This window comes from Mesocricetus auratus, unplaced genomic scaffold (genome assembly GCF_017639785.1).
Source record: "Mesocricetus auratus isolate SY011 unplaced genomic scaffold, BCM_Maur_2.0 Super-Scaffold_100009, whole genome shotgun sequence".
Classification (NCBI taxonomy): domain Eukaryota; kingdom Metazoa; phylum Chordata; class Mammalia; order Rodentia; family Cricetidae; genus Mesocricetus; species Mesocricetus auratus.
The window spans coordinates 12,026,376-12,046,895 of NW_024429193.1; the positions used below are offsets into that span (position 1 = coordinate 12,026,376).

General features: G+C 42.4%; 1 protein-coding gene across 2 annotated transcripts in view; it reads right to left on the minus strand.

Annotated features, from left to right (window-relative positions):
* Positions 1–20,520, minus strand: part of Ttll7 (tubulin tyrosine ligase like 7) — a 119,724-nt gene that overhangs the window by 78,895 nt on the left and 20,309 nt on the right. For both annotated transcript variants that reach the window (XM_040751615.1, XM_040751616.1), the window contains exons 2-4: positions 2,596–2,770; positions 2,295–2,426; positions 189–310 (exon numbers count right to left, since the gene is read on the minus strand). In XM_040751615.1, coding sequence (XP_040607549.1) covers positions 189–310; positions 2,295–2,426; positions 2,596–2,620 — 279 coding nt within the window. In that variant the 5' untranslated portion in view covers positions 2,621–2,770. The remainder of the gene's footprint in view (positions 1–188; positions 311–2,294; positions 2,427–2,595; positions 2,771–20,520) is intronic.

Genomic DNA, 20,520 nt, shown 5'->3' on the forward strand with positions numbered 1-20,520 from the left:
CACACACACAGAAACACACACAAACACATTCACACACAGACACACACTCACACACAGACACACACTCACACACAGACACACACTCACACATACAGAAACACACACTCACACACACACACACACACACACACACACACACACACACACACCATGCCCCGGGACAGTACCTGCTGGTGACTAATTCCCACCTGGTAGTTCTGCAGCTCTGTGATCTTCTCCTGCTGAACGGCAGCATCACACCATATAAGGTTACTCGATTCATCTTCATCTGGAGTTTTCATATATCCCATTTCATCTATCACTAAACGAACTGAAAGGAAATGATTAAAATAAACGCGAGTTAGAACCCTTTAAAGACACTCATTGCGGAAGTGTGTACATATACCCACAGCAGTCTATTAGCAAAGTAACCACTACTTACAACATAAGCTCACAATTAGTGGCAGCAGTTTTATCTAAGGCCAGATTATTCTCCACAATAGCCGGGAACTGAATTAGACTGCACCAAAAATCCTTAGTTATAGTCCTCTCAGATTTACCAGAAACGCAGCGCTTATTGAAAGTGGCTTAGAAAGTGACTTTGGCTAGCACCATGAAAACTCACAGATAGCTACAGACGGACATTCACTGTCTCAGCTTTTCCATGACCTGGAACTAGGTATAAAATTGGAAAGGTAAAAAATCCTTGACCATCGGATCTACTGTGCCTTTACCTTCCCAGTTCCCGTTACAGGGAAGCCAGATCACAGCAGGAATTGAGAATGGCTCCCTACTGCTCCCAACCCTGAGATCCTGATGAAAATATTCACGCTTGTACTAGAAAGCATATTGGTCCTCCTTAACCTAGACGCTGTGGCACGTGGCCATCAAGAGTCGCTAGACCCTGTGCGGGTTAGACGGTTTATTAGGAGAGAGAACACTCACGTAAGAGCCGAATGGCTGCCCCGGGTACCAGCTCCAAGGGTCCTCCCAGGTTGTCCTCCGCCCCGGCCAGAGAGCGCCCCTCCTCCAGCCAACCTAGATCCTCCCCTCCTGTACGCACCTGTGACCAAGCCTAAATGGGTGTGGTCAGCGCCATGGGCGCAATAGTTAGATCTCTTGCTACAAGATGCCGTGATTAACATATTGGCATTTTTGTTTCGACAAATCTCGAGTTTAAAATTAAGATGAGCCATGCAGTGGGGATAAGCTTTGGGTTCTGGTGAGTTCTGAGACCTAAGAAAACAGTGTGTACAGATGGCTTTGCTTCAGTGATCCTTCCTAACGCTTTGTTCATTCCACTAATAAATGAGAGGTGACGTGAACTGTGGCCGACTCAGCTCAGGTGCAAAACTGGTAATCAGGAACGGTTGGCCTCAAACCCTGAGGGCTCGTGGCTATTTGCTGGAAGGACTGGCTTTATTGACAGTGATGCCTGGGATACAGGAACACCTGAAGAAGTCATGGGACCATCTAAGTGAGATCAAAGAGCTGCTTACCGAATTTCAGTGGAATGAAGCTTGGAGTTATACTGATATCTTGTGTCATTACGTACACACACACAAGACTGGAGGAAAGAGCCACTCTCCGGTGTCACAGATCATGCCATCACAGGAAGCCCCGCCCCTCAGGGCTTCGATGCTACTGTGCCATTTGGACACATATGGAAAGCAGGAACAAGTAGCATTACGTCCTGCGGGATTCCTCTAATAGGCCAATAGCAGAAACAGCAGCAGGGCAGAATGACTACTCTACTCGTGATGGAGACACACCCTCTGAGCATCACTGGTGAGACCCTGATGAGGAGACAAGGAGAGCTGGCAGTGGTTGAGTTAGCTCAGCTGCTACCTAAGTCTTGGGTCTTCCAGTACTCACATTCCAGTGAGGCCAGATGCTTTCAGATTACATAAGAATGGTTGAAAAGATCCCCTCTTTATTCACCAGTCTTCAGAAGATCAGACAGGTAGGGACCTTTTTTTAATGATGAATTCAAAGCTCAGATAGCTGATAATGTTGAACATTACAGAAAAAAAATCCAATGTTAGGTATAGACCTACCCTTTTTTTTCAGCTAAGCTAATTGAATGCATTTTTTTGTTTGAACTGAAAATTTAGAAATCAATTAGCACCTTTTAAAGCAGATCATCCTCCACCGCATAGGAAAAGAATTCTTCTAACCTGTCAGTGGGTTTTACAGAAGCAATTTAGAAATCCATTACATAAAAGATAATCATCTCTGCAAACCCTACATTGTTTGCCACGCCAAGGCAGCTTTTCCCACAACCACGAAGAGTGCAGGACTATGAAGAAACTCACCAATTTCAAACTTTGTCCCAGAAACATTGGCTGTAATGACTCCCTTCTTTTTCTTTTTTCTGACTTTCCTTTTCGTTGTGCATTGATAAGGCAACTCTGTATTCAGATCCAGGGGAGAGGATCCCTGAATGACTTAAAAAAGAAATAAAAACGGTTGTCACTAAAATAGAAACAATGTGACCAGAAACATTTATGCTGCCCCAGCAAGGAGAAACTACAAACGGTGACCCTTCCAAAGCGTGTATATCATGTATTCTAAATGCATTCATAGCCTGTAGTATGGTTAAGACAATCCACTTACCCCCTTCTTGAGGCAGAGACGGCATGGTCACCTACGCCAAACGAGCAAGAACCGTGCGTACAGTACCAAGTTCTCAGTAAATCTGGAAGTCCCACGTTCATCTAAGAAGTTCCTATCATAGTATCTGGGTCAAAATCTCAGATTTCACGACACAAGTTTTGGGCTAGGAAGCTACCTGGAGAGGTTTGAAAACAAAGTTATTTTAGACACAACTTCATGGTATGCTAATGTCATTCTTGTGAGAAACCACATAACAACAAACAGTATGTTTGTTAGCCAAAACAGTATGCATTAATCAATTATTAACTCATATAGAAATGCCAAATTGTGCTTTCTAATCTGAAAGCACAGTCTAAACAGAGAGTTTTGGTTTGGTTTAATCCACAGGCCCTTAACTATGTAAATTACACACAAAACTAAAATAATAACAAAATTCATTGCTGTCCATTGAACACTGATAATCTTAAGATTTATAGTAAAAGGAGAGCATTTAATCAAGCCTGAGAGGGAGGTTTTTTTTTTTTATTCCTGTGTTACAGAAAAGTTCACTGAGCTCAGAAAGGGAAAATAATTTTCTCTGCTTAAAAGGTAAGAGGTAAAATGGAGGTTGTAATGATGTGTGTCAAAGACAAAGTCCCTGAGCCAGGAACCCATGCAATCGTCAATGCAATACTTCACCAGTTGCTGCGACAACGCATTTAACATGAAGCAGTGAAATCGCACCGAGGGTTGGGGGTTGCTGGCACAATGAATGTAGGCAATGATTCATTTTCACAGGGGTAGGGAGGAATGGCTTCCTAAAGCAGAGACTGAACCACGCCTTAAGATACAGGAATAAGTTTGGATGGCACAAATTAGGTAGGATCTTATTTAAACGCATAGAGGGACACAATGTCCCCTTAAGGAATGAACTATCTTGATTCAGTCACAAACCTGATAGGACCCTCAGTGTGCTCTGTGGGCGCCTGCAGTGTCTGTGGAAGAATTAAGGCATCCATGCCCTGACTACACTGACAAGTCCATGCTATCAACTCTTTGATTTCTCTCTTCTTTGAGCTCTTGTAAAACATCTCTAATCATAATGGGAAAAGACACCAAAACTACTACGTTAAACTAAGGGATGACATGGGGACTTTCACCAGATTATTGGGTTTTTCAGAAATCCTGCTGTAGTAAAGTTGACCCACTCAGCCATCATCCCTAATATTCATTATTAACAATAAAATATCATTAGAGGACATTGACAGCCTTATTTATTCTCTGGTATCACTTTGATGCAAATATGTCTCCAGTATGATTCACTATAAAAAATCAGTAAAAAGTATTATTTATGAGAGACCTACAGTGGTCAGGCGAAGCTTAAAGTAGTCAAAGCAAGTAACCCTATTAGCAAGCTTTGAACTTCAGTTCATTTTCCCACAACTTCTAGATATAGAAACTATGATTTAAAATTGAAAAACAAGCGTTTCGATTCAGTTCTGCCTAAGTGGGCATCTCATCCTCCAGCTCTATTTTTAGACACCACACTAATGCTACACAGACATAAGGAGCTTGCAAGGCTAATTTGGTCCTTCTGGAAATTCGCAGTGCTTCCATCCGAACAGGGAACTCACAGTAAACATCTCTAAACTGGTCTCCCAGCTCCCAATTCCAGCTGGAAATGGGTGAGGTCACCACTCAGAAGGAAGAAAGGAACGGCCCGGAGGTCAGTTCAGTTCTGTTTAGAAGCTCTCTGATACTCAGGAAGGAGACCAACACCTTGTTACTGGAGTAAGCAAAGGTCCCTTTACAGTAACACCTCACCATCCCATTAGAAGTCGGTGACAAAGTCAGTAAGAGTTTGGAAACTGCTTTTAGGAGTACATCAGGCTCCTAAAACAGATCTGTCAATTTCTGAACTTAAGTTATGAAACAAACAACTTTGAAGTGTGGAATAAAAAGTGTTGCAGTAGCCACACAGGAACTTGAAGCGTTTATGATTTGGCGGAAGTGCCTGACAAACTTGATTGAATCCCCCCAGTTCTAATTAAATCACTTTATTTTAGGCAAGAAATTTGAGAAAGCACATCCACAGCACCAAGCAGGCAAGCTACTGTGATCCACCCTCCAAAGGCTGGAGGCCTGGTTTATTTTACCTAGGAAATACTTTAAGTCAACAGTTACTCACAGAAAACAAAACAGTCTAAACATCAGAGTCCTGGAACTCCTCCCCACTCTTCTCAAACCTCTACCTAAAACCTAGACAAACAGCTACTTCAGCCTTTGCTCACGTGGGAGTGAGTCATTCCTCCCTCCTCTGGCCTACGGTGGGGATCTTTATATGCATCTCATCAAAACCATCCATCTAGAAGGTGACTTCCCCAAAGAAGGCGGCTCCCTTCAGTCTTGTTCAGCATTTCACTCCCAGAGACAGAGCCTGGCAGTGCTCAGTAGACACTGCTGCTAAGTTAATGGGTGCTACGGTTTGGAGAAACTCGGTCCCTGGTGTAGTATGATGAAGGAGGTGAGTGGGCCATAAAGGTTTCTCTCCTACACAAAGCTTCATACAGTGTGTGACCCTTTTTGATCAAGTTAATGTATTAGGGGACTTTCATTTCAGCTTCAAAAGGCTGAACCATGACAAATGCACATTAACTCATGATAATGTTAATTATAACATCTTTAGTATGTGGAGTAGCTCAGGTATGTGGAGTAGCTCAGTGTGTGGAGAAGCTCAGGTGTGTGGAGCTCACTGTGTGGAGCTCAGGTGTGTGGAGGAGCTCAGGTGTGTGGAGGAGCTCAGTGTGTGGAGGAGCTCAGTGTGTGCAGGAGCTCAGTGTGTGGAGGAGCTCAGTGTGTGTGGAGGAGCTCAGTGTGTGGAGAAGCTCAGGTGTGTGGAGAAGCTCAGGTGTGTGGAGAAGCTCAGTGTGTGGAGAAGCTCAGGTGTGTGGAGGAGCTCAGTGTGTGTGGAGGAGCTCAGTGTGTGGAGAAGCTCAGGTGTGTGGAGAAGCTCAGTGTGTGGAGAAGCTCAGGTGTGTGGAGAAGCTCAGTGTGTGGAGAAGCTCAGGTGTGTGGAGAAGCTCAGTGTGTGGAGAAGCTCAGGTGTGTGGAGAAGCTCAGTGTGTGGAGAAGCTCAGGTGTGTGGAGAAGCTCAGTGTGTGGAGAAGCTCAGTGTGTGGAGGAGCTCAGTGTGTGTGGAGGAGCTCAGTGTGTGGAGAAGCTCAGGTGTGTGGAGAAGCTCAGGTGTGTGGAGAAGCTCAGTGTGTGGAGAAGCTCAGGTGTGTGGAGAAGCTCAGGTGTGTGGAGAAGCTCAGTGTGTGGAGGAGCTCAGTGTGTGGAGGAGCTCAGTGTATGGAGAAGCTCAGTGTGTGGAGAAGCTCAGGTGTGTGGAGGAGCTCAGGTGTGTGGAGGAGCTCAGGTGTGTGGAGGAGCTCAGGTGTGTGGAGGAGCTTGGGTGCTCACTCAGCTGTTGGCTTCTGTTTTTGTTCCTCTCAGGAGCTATCAGACTTGGCGTTTACCCTTCCCATGCTGTTCTTAATACATTTTTTCTTATGCATCAGTTTCTATGCAATACGTGAGTCTATATAATGTGTATGATTTAACTATGTAAATAATATCCCATATATATTCTTGGGCTGTTATCCCAAATTTGAACCTTTGTGTGACTCATCTACTTCCAGTTCATTCCCTTTCCTTAAGAAGTACCACATTGGAAATCACCCTTGATGTTTAGGCAAGATCTTACTTCAATGGCAACGTAAAACCACTGAAGGTCCCATAGAGTACACCACTGTGTAAAGGAAGCAGGGGAGACAGTGTGAGGGAGACATTTTGAAGGTCCATGACAGGGACAATGACAGGCAGAATCACATATGCATAAAGAGAAAGACAGTGATCCCTAAAGACTTCGAAATGCCTGGCTTAGAGAATTGGGAAGGAGCTGGATTTGTGCTGCAAAAAAAAATCTGCAGAAGGAAAATCCAATCCCAGGAGTTAGCATTTATTTGCAGGGAAATGTGGATGAATAAGGACCACAACAAATGAATAAAATTCATAATTGAAGAAGGTAAGATAAGAAACACCTCTACTTTGTATAGAACACGCCTTTAATTAAACACAGTATGGGGCCAGAGGAATGGTTCTGTGATTAAACTGCTTACTGCACTTGCATAGGACTCGGGTTTGGTTTTCAAAACCCACATAGCTGCACTCAGCTGTCTCTAATTCTAGATCCAAGAGGATCTAATGCAACCTTTTGGTCCCTACAGGTACTGCACACATGTGATGCGCTGACATACACATACATGCAAGCAAAACAGTCATACGCATAAAATAAAATAAATCTTTAAAACACACAGAGAGAAGAGTCCTTCCACAGTCTAGCCCATCCGATTTCTCTATTTCTGCCAAAAAGTGACACTGTATACAGCTGCACAACTGGCAAACAACAGATGACATCACCCTAACTGTTCCCCTAACAATAGTGTATTGACTGTCTTCATTGTGTGTCCAAGCTCAAAGAGTTTGGAGAAGCTACTTGCTTCCTAAACATAAGAACGTTTGTGTCCCATTTCCCGGCTGCTATCCCAAACCTAAAGAGCTGGCAATGTAGAATGTTGTAGACCTGAAAGAACCATTTGATCAGACACTTCTAAAAAGCTGGTAGGAGCCAAGTGTGAGTAAACCAAAGAAACAAAGAACTATTTATTCATACTGGTCACAGAACTAACAGTGACCTTGGGCAAGAGTAACTCCGATAAGCCGGGCATTGGTGGTGCACGCCTTTAATCCCAGCACTTGGGAGGCAGATGCAGGTGGATCTCTGTGAGACCAGCCTGGTCTACAAGAGCTAGTTCCAGGACTGTCTCGAAAGCCTCAGAGAAACCCTATCTTGAAAAAAACAAAAAACAAAAAAAGTAGCTCCAATGATTTACTATTATCTGCTTTTCAGATTTCCATAGCTTACTTGGTATCTGCTCAATGTTTATGACTGAATGATATCACCCAAATGCAATACCCACAAAGGTCTGTGGAGTGACATGAAAAAAACAAAAACAAAAAACCTGTAGGCACTGTTAACGCAGCATACCTTGAAGGCATCGTCCCTTATTAATATTTATACTTCTACTATATGACACAACAAGAAAACACAAATCTCATTCACCAGGTGTGTAATCAAATGAAGTTCAAATCAAGTAGCACTTATTAAAGTGACAGAAAGCAAAGCTACTTCATAACATTTTAAATGCTTAAAAAGAGTCAAAAGACCCTTTGGACATATTTTCCAAGAATATAATATTGTGTTCTAAATAGCTCTCAGGTTATATTTCTTTCTTTTGTTTGTAAATAAAAAGAAGTGATTCAAAACCCCTTGCCTAAAATGCTGCCCCTTGAGATAAACAATGGGTTTTCTTTCCTTCCTTTGTCTCCAGGAGATGCTGGCTCCCAAGTGACGTCTGAATGTGATTTAATCTACCATGCTGGAGAAATATTCCTTTCTAGAAGATTTTTGGATTTAATATTAGAAAGTTTGGATTTTACTAACAGCTAAAAAGTCAGATAACTCTTCCACCATTTCCAAACACTTCTAAATGAAATGGTGTCACGTAAAATTAACTTGTAATGAGAGAATCACTCAAAATTTGGGAAGTTCAACTGAAAAAGTCCCCAGTCCTCACAAATGGTTTGTGGGATTCCATGAGTTAAGCATGTGTGTAAGTAAGATTTTAAGCAAGAAATACCAAGTAGTGTGTTTCTGGACCACTAAATGGCAACATTTGAGGAGAGAAGTAGTCATCTTTACCTATCAGACCACCTGCTAAGAAGACTGATTAAATTCAAATATATTTTAATAAGATTAGCTCATTTTAAAAATAAGTAGTTCTCAATCTTTAAAAATTCTCTAAGGGCTGGAGAGATAGCTCAGTGGTTAAGAACGCTGGCTGCTCTTCCAGAGGACCTGGGTTTGATTCCCAGCATCCACAGAGCAGCTCACAGAGTCTGCAACTCTAGTTCCAAGGGCTCCCATGACCTCTTCTGACCTCTGTGGGCACTGCACACACATATGCTCTTATGTACACACACAGGCCAACACTCATGCACATAAAACACACATAAATAAATCTTACTATAGCCACTCTTTCTAGCACTACAATCTTGGCCATAGAACAAGTCCTTTTATAGACACATGAAGTGAAAGGGCTATTTTTATCCTCCAGAGTAAGCAGGGATGGAATGCAGAGTAGAACTGGAGCCCAAAGCTTGTCAGGCCACAATAATATGGCCTCCGTAGATACTCTCAAGTCATGAGCATTTATTTTCTCAATGGTTTCCTTCCCTGACCACTTCGTTCCCTGGTACACACAGTCAATTGATATTGTACTGTAATAATAGGCCACGTAAGGCATCATATCAACAATCTGTTCAAAAGTTTATTGCCCCCTCTGAGTTCCTTATATTTTAATACTAAACATTTTTATTGATGTGACAATTAGTTTTATGACAAGTTGACAGAAGCTACAGCCGTTAGAATGGAGGTAACCTTGATTGAGAAAATGTCTCTGTGCGATCGGGCTCTAGGCAAGCCAGTAAAGTATTTTCTTAATTAGTGATTGGTGGAGGAGGTCTGAGCCAATTGTGGGCGGGGCCACTCCTAGCCTGATCTGGGTGATTCTCTAAGAAATGAAGCTGAGCAAACCCTGTGGAGCAAGTCAGTAAGCAGCACCCCTCTGTGGCCTCTGCATCAGCTTCTGCTTCCAGATTCCTGTCCTGTTTGGGTTCCTGTCCTGAATCCCTTCCATGACTGAAGTGCAGGCCAAATAAACCCTTCCTCCTCAACTTGCTTTTGGGCATAGTGTGTCCTCATGACAACAGTAACCCTGACTAAGACAAATGCTCACCAGCATACTAGGTGCTCTAGCAAGTAAAATGCATGGCTTCTATTTCATCATGTTCACATACAGCTCTCTTTTGGAGAAGTTAGCTAGCTTGAAACATCTTAAAAATAAAACTTCATTTAAAGTCCATGGCATTGGCTATTCATATCAATCCTGAGTATGTTCAAGAATGGCAATCAACACTACACAGCTACATAACCAGATGCAACCATATATTCATAGCATGCATACCAGTAATACAAATTTAGCATAATATCAGATCAACAAGTGGGGTTGGAATTTACCATTTAAAAAAAAATCCAGTTGCCCAAATCACCCATTAAATAAGCCTCACCAGAAAACAATGTGAAGCGTTTAGGACACTTTTAGTTGATGCATTGTCACTCACATCTATTCCTGTCTTGATCTGGAACTTATACTCAAATACTATTTTTTATTTCATTTTTATTCATATATGTATGCACATGTGTTTGCACACACCATTGTGCCAATGGAGGCCAGAAGAGATCATACGATTTTACTGAGCTGGAAATATGGGTGGTCTTGAGCTGACTGATCCACGTACTAGAAATTGAACTTTGGCCCTCTACAAGATCAATACACACCTTTAACTACTTAGTCACCTCTACAGCCTTTCAGATGCTATTTTCAAAGAACTTCATTTATAAATTTTCACTAAATCCATTGGGCGGAAAAGACTGTGCTGATAATTGGAAAGATGAATCTTATAACAATACACACTTAGTGTGTAATTTTAAATGCCCCCAGAACATTACTGTTCTCTGTTTGGTTATTTGGACACTGCCTTTGAATCTCTGAGTCACAATACCTCTTGGAGTCAAATGCAGACATCCTGCACTCTTCACAGAACTTGGCACTATGCTCTGTATCAATACGTCCTCAATCATTCTACAAGGCATAATACCCTCCACCACTGCAATGGAAACCCAGCAGTCTATGAGGGTGTCCCTGGCCATCTCTTGTAACCAAGAATACTAGTTGGGAGTTTGCAACACCAACCTCACCACAAACCCTTTGACCTACCATTTGTACTGCCTACAACATGTGCTGGGGTAAGGCTGGTGCAGAAATTGTTGGAGTGGTGTAAAAAAAAAAAGTTCAAGCCCTTCTAATTCCTTCTGATCAGTAGACCTGACTTAAATTTCGCCTACTCTTAAGAAGGCAATCAATGATAAAAATGTAAAAATTGCTCAGGAATGATCAAACTCCTCAGCAATAACATGAGTAACAGACCAAGATTTGCAGTCTCATTTTCAAGACCACAAATAAAGGCAACCTGTTTGGAATCCTTAGTCATATGCATCTCCCTGAGAGAGGTCGCAATATCCACATACTTGTTCAAATGTCAGCTTTCATGTTGCTGCAGAGGTACTTTGTAGGTGCAATTAACGTCTAAATCTCCAGGCACTTACTCTCCACAATGTAAGTGTGCAAAAGAGAAAGCAGATTGCGGCTCCCCGGAAAGGTAACTACCTGTGCCTCAGCTGGGGTGCATTCAAGCTCTGCCTCTCAGCTGGGTGTGCATTCACTCTCAGCGTTATTCCTCCTCTGCATCCCAAGTCTGCCAGCAAAGTTTGGACTGCCCAGTCTCCACAGTCACACGAGGAAACTCCTCCTCAAGTCAGCGTGTGTTCTCTCCCCTCTCTCTAAAACTATGATGCATTTTGTAATCACAATCAGCAAGGGGGACATCCTGACATCATCATCATCATCAATTCACATTCAGCAAGATCAGCAGCGTTGACATCAGTCACTACAGAGAAAAACCCATTCCGGTACAGAACAAGAACACCACAGAAATACCCCAAAATGCAAACTAGCTCCCTTTCCCTTGCCTGTCTCCCTCCTCCCCTTCCTCCCATGCTTCCTTCTTTCTTTTAGGAGACCCTCCCACTATGCAGCTGTTCTCAGACTGGCAATACTCCCACATGCTGGGATTCTATGCATGTACCATCACCCCTGGGCTGTACCATCCACTCCTCATACCCAACCCATACAACATGAGGGCTGAACCACTTAAAGAATCTGTCCTCCAATGGGAACACATTTAAGGAAATGTCCTAAACAGTTTATCTTTTATGCATGGAAGTGATGCAAAGTAAGAACTGTCCATACGTGTATAATATAAAAGGAAAGATTTTTAAAACCACTTGTGCATAGTTGAAACTGCAAAAGCTTTGTTATTCCCGAGAAAACGAGATAATGTTGTGCCTTGCAATGAAATCTGATCTTGTCTGGAAAATAACAGCTTACAGGCTATCACTATTTCTAGTGTGAAACATTAACGACAGCAACACCTCCTTAAAGCCCTGAGGCTCTCATTCTTCTGTATCCAGTATCACAATCCCCTGGAGAATACAGATGCTGTGCAAGATCCTCCAGGTTAGAACAGTGTGACTCATGTCACACCTCAGGCCTGGGCCTTCGAGCATCCTGACCTAGACAAGGTTAGCTCAAGACCAAAGATCTGTGGCTGCACAGGAACAGTATCCACACTGCAGTAGCTCAGGCAGGAGCCTGACAGACCCGAAACCCTCTCCACATCCAGTCTAACACCAACAGCTGTACCATGTACCCGGGCCCTCAGGTCTGAAGGACTGTGACTCAGAACCCTTCCAGTTTTGAAATCCTAACAATGCTGATTCTGGAGAGAAAATTAAAAATGAAAGCCAGTCATTCACAATCAAGATATGGCTTCTAACTCACTGCTCCCTCAAAATACAACTTTAAAATTCTGGTTAAAACTGGACACAAGAGAAAATATTGTTAGCAATTCTTCTTGATTAAAAAAAAAGAAGACAACAAAATTGCACAAAACCATCTAAACCTAATGCTTCAGTATTCGAAACATGGCCTGTAGCATACAAGGGAGAAGCTTTTAAAGGCAATTACTGAGCCTGGGGTAAGAGGTGAAGCTGGCATTATCCTACTGCAGTCCCTACAGCACCATTCTCCAGGGGCATGGGCCAATCAGTGACGCAGGCCTCTGGGAGGGAGTCATGACAACCAGCACCATTGGTGCTGAAGGATGCTGACTGGGCTTGAAGCAAATACAAAAGATCATCACGCTTTGGGCTCGACTGCAACAATAACAACCCCAATGGGCAATGTGAAGGTCAATCCCACAGCTGCCCGTAGCTCAGATCCCAGGTCACATTGGTATTGGCCAGATAAAAATGAGTCATGAGTAGCAACTCTCATCTCTCCTGATCCCCAAATGAGCTCCCTGACATCTTTCCTCCCCTCATTATCCACACAGCCTCTGTTCCTCACTCACTTGCCAGGAAAATAAGTACCTTAAGCATAGTGCAACCAGTACAAACTGCCTGCACTTAATGTTTTCAGTGCCAAAGTTACTCTAGCTAACCAGAGGTACAATCTATTTACTTCTTAGTAGATAATGTTATGAAAAGGCTGAATTCTGAGCAAAAACAGATTTTATTTCAAGTGTTAATACATACACATATGCATACACACACATAAATGTATTTATACTATATTGTGGAAGACTCTGAGAGACTGCACTAGCTACTTGTCTCATTGCTGTGACAAAACGCCCAACAAAAGCAAATTGAGGAAGAAAGAATTGATTTTGGTTCCTTGTCTGAGGGTGCAGTCCATCATGATGAGAGAGTTCTAGCGGCCGGAATTTACAGCTGGCTGGTCACACTGCATCTACAAGTCAGGAAACTGTTAATGATGAGTGCCAGCGCTGAGCTAACTCTCCCATGGAATGGTGGTGCCCACATCTGAAGCGGGTTTTGAACCTCAAGTAATCTAATTTAGATAATCCTTCACAGCAAGCCTGGAGCATTGTGTCCTAAGTGACTATAGATCCTGTCAAGTCGACAGTCACTACTAACCATCACAAACAGCTAGGATACAAGCCTTGTATGTTACCATCTCTTTTGATTCTTACAACACTGGGGCCAGGGACTGACTCATCTTATTTACAGGTTGCCATCTTCCCATGCAGGCCTAATCTTAGGTTGCCAATGAAAAATAGGACTTCATAAACTTAGTCCATACAATTGTCAAATGGGATCCTCCTTGGCCAAATGAGGTGATAAGTTGTAGAAAGAACATTAGTAATGAGCATCAAAGTGGTTTAAAGGAAGCCCTCCCCTTTAGCCTTTGTCGATGTTGCTTATTCTTCTTAAAGACCTTAATAAGGTCTTAAACTTGCAAGGGTAAACCAAGTTTTTACCCTCAGAAGACCATTCACGCTTACAAAATATGAAAAAGAAATATGAAGGATAAATTTTCTTTGACTATACACACATCTTCACAATGTATCAAAAATACACAGATTAATAGTTATGGGTTAATAATTAAGAGAGAGCTAGCCAGTAAGAAGCCTAAGCCATCGGCCAGACAGTTTATAACTGATATTAGCCTCTGTGTGTTTATTTAGGACTAAATGGCTGCGGGACTAAGTGGGGTATAAACTTCTGTCTATGGTTGTGAGCTGACATGTGAGAGCTGGGAATCCAATCAGAGTCCTCTAGAAGAGGACCAAGTAATTTTAATTGATCAAGTGCATTTAGCAGTTGCAAAATGCTTCTATTCAATTTTATTGTTTCTATTTTCTCAACTTGAGCACAGAAACATCACTTGACAATATCCAATATTAGCAGTTCCTTGGTTATATTACTGAAACAAACTGCAAGCAATTTAAGGTGTTAATTCACCTGCAGGTAGTTTATGGTATCTAGACCATCAGTAGCAAAGATTCTGGAAAGCAACCACAAAGCATTGGAAATGCCTCTATTACGGCATGTATATGGATTCCACTTTCAGAAGTTAGTCCTAAGAAAACCATCTACAGTGTTGGAGCATACCAAACTGGGGGCCAGAGAGTTGACTCAGCAGTTAAGATCACTGGCTGCTCTTGCAGAGGACCCAGGTTCTGTTCCCATGACAGCTCATAAGCACCTGTAACTCCAGTTCCAAAATTCCAATGCCCTCTTCTGTCCTCTATGGACACTACACACATGCTGTATATATACATGCATGTAGGTTAAACACTCATACACGTTAAAAATTAATAAAGTAATTAAAATATAAAAGTAAAGGAGCAAACTGAAAATAATTCAAATGTACTCAAATATTAATATTGTAAACAATTGGTTATTATATGTATTAAAATGGACTATGAAAAGCATTCACTAGTTTGAGAAGATATAATTATTTGAGTGAGGCAATGAATGACTCATATTTCATATGAAATGAAATAACATTTATTTTTCTATGGATAGATGATTGAATTGTGAAGCTTAATATTTACTTTGATTTACTAATTCTGAGTAAATATGCCATTTCTACCCACCTATGTTACAACAATATGAAACGAATCATGAATCATATGCCAGGATGGATTGTGATAAACTGTATCAATAAAGGCCTTTTTTAATAGTGAACAAATTTGGCTTTTTCCAGAAGACTGATTCCTAAGTAGTACAAAAGGATTTTGATTATGAGTCACAGCCTTCTGTGTTTACTTCAGTCCTTGAAATATTTGCTAAGCCACCTCTGAGGTTAACACTTCCAGAGTAAATCAAAATGTAAACAGGCTGATCCCAGATTCCAGGTATTCAAGCCAAGCCTGAGATCATCGTGTAAAAATAACTAAAGGTGAAGCTGCAAATGCAAGTTATATCTGTACAGAGGGCTATCCACACCACAGTCAGAGCAAAGGAGGAGTGTGCATACATACTGAATTCACTACGTACCAAATTCATTTAAAAGACTTTCCCCCATTATAGATGAAGAGAAAGAAAGCAAAAAATCAACGTGGAAGTGGTTTGAATTTTTAGGTTCTGACTTGAGTTTTACTTCCCATGTCAGGTTTGAGAAATCACCAGGAAGTAAGTGGAAATTAAGACATTTACAAGTTTTACAAAAACTATGGTGCGATCAGGGATACAGCTCAGTAGTAGAGATCTTACCTACTGTTCACAAGGTCCCGAGTTAGATACATAGTTAGTATTCAGAGGAAGAGAAAGGGAGAAAAGGGAGGAAGAGGAGTAAGAAGAGGACGGAAAGGAGGAGGAGGAAGGAGAAAGAGGAGGAGGAGGAGAAGGAGGAGGAAGAAGAGGAGGAGGAGAAGAAGGAGGAGGAGGAGGAGGAAGAGGAGGAGGAAGAAAGACCCTTTGAAGACATGAGACATGACTCTTCTTAACCTGTTGCTAGTCTTGGTTCATGCTCCTCAGAAGCAAGGGTTCAAATAGCAGCAGTATGGGGAAGTCACAGGAGATACTGTTAAGCATAAAAGAGAAGGGAGACCCGGAAGGAATAAAGGCGACCACAAAGGGTGTGTCCTGAGGCTGCTCTGCTGTGAGCAGCTAGAGCTTAGTCCCCTAGGAAACACTGACAATAAGCATAAAGTAAATGGTTTCAGACTTGGTGCACCCACCATCAGCCATTAGTTGAAAGTTACTGTGGGAGCGGTGCAGGAATTAACTCACACCACACCCTGATCTTGGACAGTAGAGAAAAGGGGACGCACAGAAAAGGCCAGGAACAGCAAAGAGCCCCCAGTCCCAAGGCCTTCAGGAGTGCCTTGAGCACCCTCAGGTAAAGAAAGGCTCAACAGGAATGCGCTGAGGTGCTAAGACACTGGGGACAATGAGCAGGGCACCCACGACATTGGCTCAGCGTTGGCCCAAACATAGCCCTCATTATGAGATTCTAGAAATGAAATACTTGAAAAAGATTAGACCTCTACCCTCATAAATGGATGAACAATCCGTGCAACTGGTAGATTAATAGATTAACGGTTTATTCAAGAGAGGGTTAGGTATGAAAGACATGGTCTACTTCAAGGAAACCAATTCCTACACAAAGACTCTTAAAGTGTGTTTGGATCATTTTTTTTTCCATTCCTTGATGTCAGCAACCAGTGAGCATTCCTGTTGCTGTACATACCAACATTTCTATAGTGTCAAGTGTTTCAGAATCTGGCCATCGGAGAACTGTGGAGTTTTATCTCATCCATGCTGTGTCTGGTGACTCCTTAATAACACAGCTAATCCCCCTGTGCATGCTGATTCTGAGTGACTCTTCCCTGGTAAACAGTCTGCTAAAGGCTTAGGCCCATTTTTAATGGAATTTTCTTGGGTGAGTCTCATGAATTCTTTGCATATTCTGGATGGAAAGTTTTTACTTGATGTGACAGGCTGTCATCACAGACAGGAGAATATGGGCATAGGGGGAATAAAAGGAACACAGGTATGCTCACACTATTGCTGAAGCTACACATTGGGGACTTCTTCCTTACCTCTCCAAGAGCATCGCGTAGACAGACACTTGAGATCTTTAAAGATAGAGAGAGACCAGGAGGAAATCATCTTACTTTAAAGAGTAGAGATCATGACTATTTTGACACAGCAACACAAAAATTCAGATTACTATGATTTAACTAGATAAGAAAAGAGGATCTTTATTCCGGGTATACAAATGGACTTTGGACTCCCATCCAACAATGAGAGATGCACTCTCACCCTGAACTCTTGGGGGAGGGTCTAGGCCCTGCCCTGGATGAAATGACAGACTATGGACACCCCCATGGAGGGCCTCACCATCCCTGAGGAAATGAGGGGATAATGGGGGAATTGGGGATAGGGCACGGGAGGAGGGGAGGGAAAGGGAGAGGGACCTGGAACTGACTTGTGAACCAACCATGTTTCTAATTTAAATTTAAAAATTATATATATATATATATATATATATATATATATATATATATATACATGATGATCTCCAAGGAGTTGGGGGAAGTGAGAAAGAATTTTACAGTGGTCATGGATGATGCAGGAGCAGAGGGAGACAATTTCAAAACCCGGGTGGGTCGTGTTTCGGGTCAGGAGATTGAAGACGATCGACAAAGGAGACGTGAGACCATGGTGGAAGAGGAAAAGCACGTCGTTATGCCACTTGAAGAGTGGCGCAGGGATGTGAAAAGTCAGTTCTCTGTGCCGGGGAAGCCGCAGAGGATCCCGTAACCATGGAGAAAGCTGAGGTGGACCTTAAGGTCCAGGAAAGTAAACCAATGATGATCACATAGATAACTAATATTTCTCTTATTGATGGTCCTGCTCCTACAGCTATGGTCAATTGAATGTGACATACCTACCAGGCATTTCCATCTGGATACTCTCGATGCCACTGCAAACTCAGCCTCAAGAACCAGTCCATGACCGTGACACTTTCCTCTGACTGTGACACTTTCCTCTGCCCCAACACTTAAGAATCCCACCGCCATACTCTGAGATCTCTATGAGTAGTTTCCACCGCTAATCCTAGCTGTCATCAGCTCTCACTTGGACTATTCAGAAGTATTTCCATCTACTCAGTGGTCTCCAATCTAAGCACTGTTCGACCCCCTACCTGCTGGCCCTGCTCTGCTTCTGTCCTCGATGGCACAGGGCAGCATCTGAATGTGACGTTTCCCTAGCTCTTACAGGCTTTTCCTTCAGCCTCTCCAAAACTGGCACTTCCAGGTTCCCTCAGACAGGCACGTATGACATAGGTATGCGGCTCCATGGCCCATGGAGGTCAGCCACACTGTCAGGGTTCCACAGAGTAGGAGTCCGGCAAAGACCAGTTTTGATCTGTGCCTCCCAGGTCATATCCAGGTGTTGTGATCTGAACGGCGGCCCTATTGGCTTACCACAAGATGCAGAGAAGCAGGAACTCGGTGACTTCCTTCTGGTTCTACAACAAATGCCTCGATATGAATGCCTCTGGCATCCCATTTCCGAAGGCTGCCCTCCCAGGTGGAACATCCATCGGCTCCAACTCCCTGCTTCCCTCCCATCTCTCCAGTGAGACCCTGAGACACAACTCCCTCTCACCGTCTCTCCCAACATGTACAGGCTTTGCAGATCCCTTTACTCCCATCCAGAAGGCAGGCCCTCCTGTCCCTAGCTCATACGATCAGGTAGAACTCACATTCTGATATCATTCCTTCGGTCCCTTTCAAGCCTAATTCTAGCCCTCTCCAGTGTACTATAAACTTACAGACACGAGGACTGTGTTTGCTTCTGCTCGCACATTCCAAATATCCAGAACAGCACCCGGAACATGCTAGGTGGCAGACAGGTATTTGCTGAATGAGATGGATGAGTATGAGCACTGTGTTGAGTGTCTGCACAGGCTGTGTAATAAAATTTAACCCCCTCTGCATCTCGCGCTGCTGCCATTTCTGATCTGCAGATAAACGTGACAATACACACTGCAGGCAGTAAGACTGGCACCTTGCCACGTGCAAGCCAATAATTTTACTTTATTATCCACAGCCTTAATCTCTACATTCTCTATGTCCTCTACCAAAAGGGTGATTCAGTGGACACTTTCTCCTTCGGCTTACAAGGGATGGAGATGAGAGTAAGTATGTCATAAAAGCCATCCTGGGTTTTATAGGGCCCAATTCTAACATCAGCTCTCTACAAACAAACAAACAAACAAAAAACCCCAAACAAACAAAAACTTCCTCCTGCTACAGGCCAGACGCATCCCTATTACACTCTAAATTCACAGTCCCTGCCACGGCTGACACCCACATTGAATTATTAATATTCATTGTCTTCCGCACCCTGTCCAACCCCACAGACCAGTAAAGTTGGTCTCAAGACATGACACCTTTAAAAAGAACGTACAGTTGTACTGGCATGACCAAGACCTGCAAGGCTTCTTTTACATTAGCATTGATCTAACATGTTCAAACTCCTTAATAAAAAAATAACAATAGTAACAGATTCATATCATACATTCTCATGTGTGAAAGTTCTTTGGAAGAGTGTAGTTAACTTTTCACAGAGAAACGGGGGTCTGCAAGAGGAAAAAGCAAATTAAGTTGATGGGAGGGGCCATGAATAAATTCAAGTCTATTTTATCAGTCACACACACATGATGATTTTAGCTGGGTGATGGTGATGCCCACCTTTAATCCCAGCACTAGGGATGCAGAGGCAGGCAGATCTCTGTAAGTTAGAAGCCATCCTGGTCTACAGAGTGAGTTCCAGGACAGCCAGGGCTATTACAAAGAGAAACCCTGTATTGAACCGCCGCCCCAAAAGGAATGTATAATTTTATTAACATCTATGAGATGTTTTGTTGTCAATTTAATTAAGTCACTGAGCCTCTGGCAATGTTGTCCATAATCTATGTGCAATACGTGCTCTATCTCAACTTTTAAATACAAGCGACCCATATGGTTCCACAACATCAAAGGGATAATTTGAAAATTAGAAGGGGTGCATAAGACTGTAGACAATTATACTGACAATACATGTCAGTCTCTGTGAGCTATAACCCAGATACTGCTCACAGATTCTAAGATTCAGTTTGCTTGGTTATTTCCTGCTTGAGTTTATCAACTTGGAGATCTCTGGAAAAAAAATGGTCCTTTGTTGTAAGACTAGATTCAAAAAATGGTCCCCCTTCTCTATGAACAGAGAGAATGCATTTCTACTGCTATTGAGTGAACTTAATTGCATCCTTTAAAAAAGGCTAAAAAGGAAAAGGACTAGGCATTTCTCTAGACTTACAGTTCTTCAGTAATGGTCCCACATTGTCAGGGGTGATAATCTAATTACAGTGACAGCAATGTAAGACCCAAGAGCAGACACTCTTGCTGATATTACAACAATATCCATCACATTCAATTATGGCCTCAGTACTTCTCACAAATTTTACAAGTCAACCCAACTACCATATACAAGTATCACATATGCTCCACCATATAATATCAATATATTCTTGCTAATATCAGCATAGTTATGTATTTGAAGGATTTACTTGTGTCAAACTGGTATTGTACCTACTCTATGAGACAGTATTTAAGGTTTAAATTCTAATCTAAAATATTTAAGTCTTAAGTATATTCTATAAACATTAGCATAGCCAATTACATAATTTAAGCAATGCCATTGATATCTTAGCTCTGAATTGTTCAAGTCGGCACTTTCCATACCACTAAGCGATGTTTTCTTTTATGGAAACCATATAAAAATCCATTATTTGACAG